Source organism: Gymnoscopelus braueri (genome assembly GCF_963280865.1).
Source record: "Gymnoscopelus braueri genome assembly, chromosome: 2".
Taxonomy (NCBI): Eukaryota; Metazoa; Chordata; class Actinopteri; order Myctophiformes; family Myctophidae; genus Gymnoscopelus; species Gymnoscopelus braueri.
Window position 1 is genome coordinate 15,657,507 of NC_137604.1, and position 2,500 is coordinate 15,660,006.

Sequence of the window (2,500 nt, forward strand, 5' to 3'; positions counted from 1 at the left end):
ACACTATGATCAATAGAATATCAGGACTAATACGTCCTAATGCTGTGTTCACACTGACACATTCAAAGCAATTCATTTTCATTGGAAGCCAGCGACATGAAGATACAAAGTGACGCCCGACGTTTGTAGCTTCTACAAAATCTACAAAGCTAATCCAAGTTGAACTGGCTTCAACTGCAGCTACAAAGCTACAAGACGACAAAACGTTGTTTAATTCCACTCACCTTCGCTCTCCACACAATTCCTGCTTGTAATAGGGGGAAAATAATTATTTCCGTCTGCTAGTTCCATGTTCTTTTTGACCTCAGGCTTTACTTTCCTTCATATTTTTTCTTGTTCGTCAGGCGCAGGCTTGATGGTGTCAACGAGCGTGTTTCAACAGTGACTCGGACAGATACACTGCTATGCGTCGCTTTGTAGTTTTGTTTCTTTTGTAGCTGCCATTGTGAACGCAACATAAGTGTCATTAATAACATAATGTTTATTTTTTTAATGTTCTATGGCATTTTTGTACTTAAATGTAATAAGTGTAATAAGACTAAAATGATCCACGATGTTCCATTGTATCTGACCCAAGTTTTTTAGCCGGTGTAGTTCACCCATGGAGAGTCCCCGCCTTCGAGCGGCTGCTATGGCGGGCGTGTCGCGGTTACATCATCGTGGACTTCCGAGAGATGGAGGAGAGGCTGGAGGTCCCAGAGACGGTACGACACACCTCCAAAAAAACTGTCACACTGCAAGCCACCTCCGCACTGTACAATGCTCACTGTTCATTTAACTCAGAGTGAAGAAATGGAACCAAATGGACTCGTAAGGGTCCATTTGGTTCCATTTATACACTCTCTGAGTTCAGACTCATGATGCAATTTGTACAAAACTGAGGATTTTACCCTTAAATTATATAATAACATTCCACAACTGATTTTTAACTAGAAAGACGGAGCACACTTTTGAATGATTCTGTTTATTCCACCAATCCCAGGGTGAGATGGTCCAGTGGACCGTCTTCCTCATCTCCTACTGGGGCGAGACCATTGGTCAGAAAGTCAAGAAGATCTGTGATTGGTTCGTCACAACTCCATTTATTCCTTTCAAGAATTGTCCCGTCAAAGAAAGACTCTTACATCGTCGCTGTTGGGCAGAAACTTTGTATCTTCATATATATATATATATATATATATATATATATATATATATATATATTTTTTTTTTTTCCCCATACATTTCTGCCCTGTTTTATACTTCAAAAGTGGTGAGATCTACAAGCTCACAATGTGACACAATTAGGAATGAAAATGTTCCCCAACATAGGGAGGCCAGGTTGAAAGTGATTAAGTCTGTCTATAACCTGTCTTTTTCTATTTCTCTCTCTCTCTCTCTCTCTCTCCCTCCCTCTCTTCGGTACTGTAGTTTCCACACACATACATTCATCTATCCAGAGAGCATGGCAGAGAGAGAGGAGATCTTGCAAGGCCTGCAGAGCAGAATTGTGGACATTACAACAGTGAGGAAAACAATCTTTACTCATGTCTCAGTATTGTGGGTTGGAACAGCTCATTTGATCTGTAACCAAGGGTTGAACAACCCCTTTGGACCCGTTCATGCAATGTAATATGAATCAAAATCATCTGAATTACCGTCTTTCTTGTCCATAAAACAGAGGTGCCTCGAAATAATGTTTACAAAGATGTGTTTTTATTTGTGTCGTCTCCAGGTGCTGTCACAGACCGAGTGCTACCTGCAGGAGGTGCTGTCGCGCTGCGTGTATGTCCTCCCACAGTGGAAGGTCAGGAGGCGTTGCATGACCTTGTCTGTGTATCACAGATACTGTACATTATCTCATATATATCTGTCCTCGCTAATGTCAAGACTGATGTCAGAATCATCACTGTCACAAATATGGATTAATGATACAGTAATGCATGATTAATCATCACAGATAGACTGAGACTTTACGGAAACATTAGACTTTATTGAACCCCCAGCATTCAATAAAGTCTGATACATCTCATCGCCTAATTGTCCACCTTGGCTGTTGTGTTGTGTTGTAATTGTTTGTGATAACTGTGATTGTTATGTTATGTTTGTGTTTGTGCTGTATAGTAACTGTTTGTGGTGTTGTGTTGTGACATGTAGTAACTGTGTTTGTAGTGTTGAGTTGTAACTGTGTTTGTGGCGTTGTGTTGTGTTGTGTTCAGAGCCGTGCGGGAGAAATGCGGGGCCCTGTGCAAAGTCGCGTTTTTGGTGGTTATTTGCGGTTATTTCTTTTTATAACTCTTAATAAATGTGATTCTGTTCATTTTTTATTTTTATTTTCGTTTTTTTGCGGGGCTCCCCCAAGCGCGGGGCCCTGTGCGGCCGCACCGTTCGCACTACCCTTGGCGCGGCCCTGGTTGTGTTGTGTTGTGTTGTGTTGTGTTGTGTTGTGTTGTGTTGTGTTGTGTTGTAGAGTAACTATGTGTGTCTGTGGTGTGGTGTTGTACAGTAGAGTAACTGTGTT

General features: G+C 41.4%; 1 protein-coding gene across 1 annotated transcript in view; it reads left to right on the top strand.

The window, feature by feature from the left end:
• The window catches only part of tcirg1a (T cell immune regulator 1, ATPase H+ transporting V0 subunit a3a), a gene marked incomplete at both ends in the record, with an annotated part of 16,469 nt that overhangs the window by 3,797 nt on the left and 10,172 nt on the right, over positions 1–2,500 (top strand). The window contains 4 exons of the mRNA XM_080441053.1: positions 578–704; positions 983–1,065; positions 1,411–1,504; positions 1,715–1,786. Of these exons, the coding sequence (XP_080297179.1) occupies positions 578–704; positions 983–1,065; positions 1,411–1,504; positions 1,715–1,786 (376 nt within the window). The remainder of the gene's footprint in view (positions 1–577; positions 705–982; positions 1,066–1,410; positions 1,505–1,714; positions 1,787–2,500) is intronic.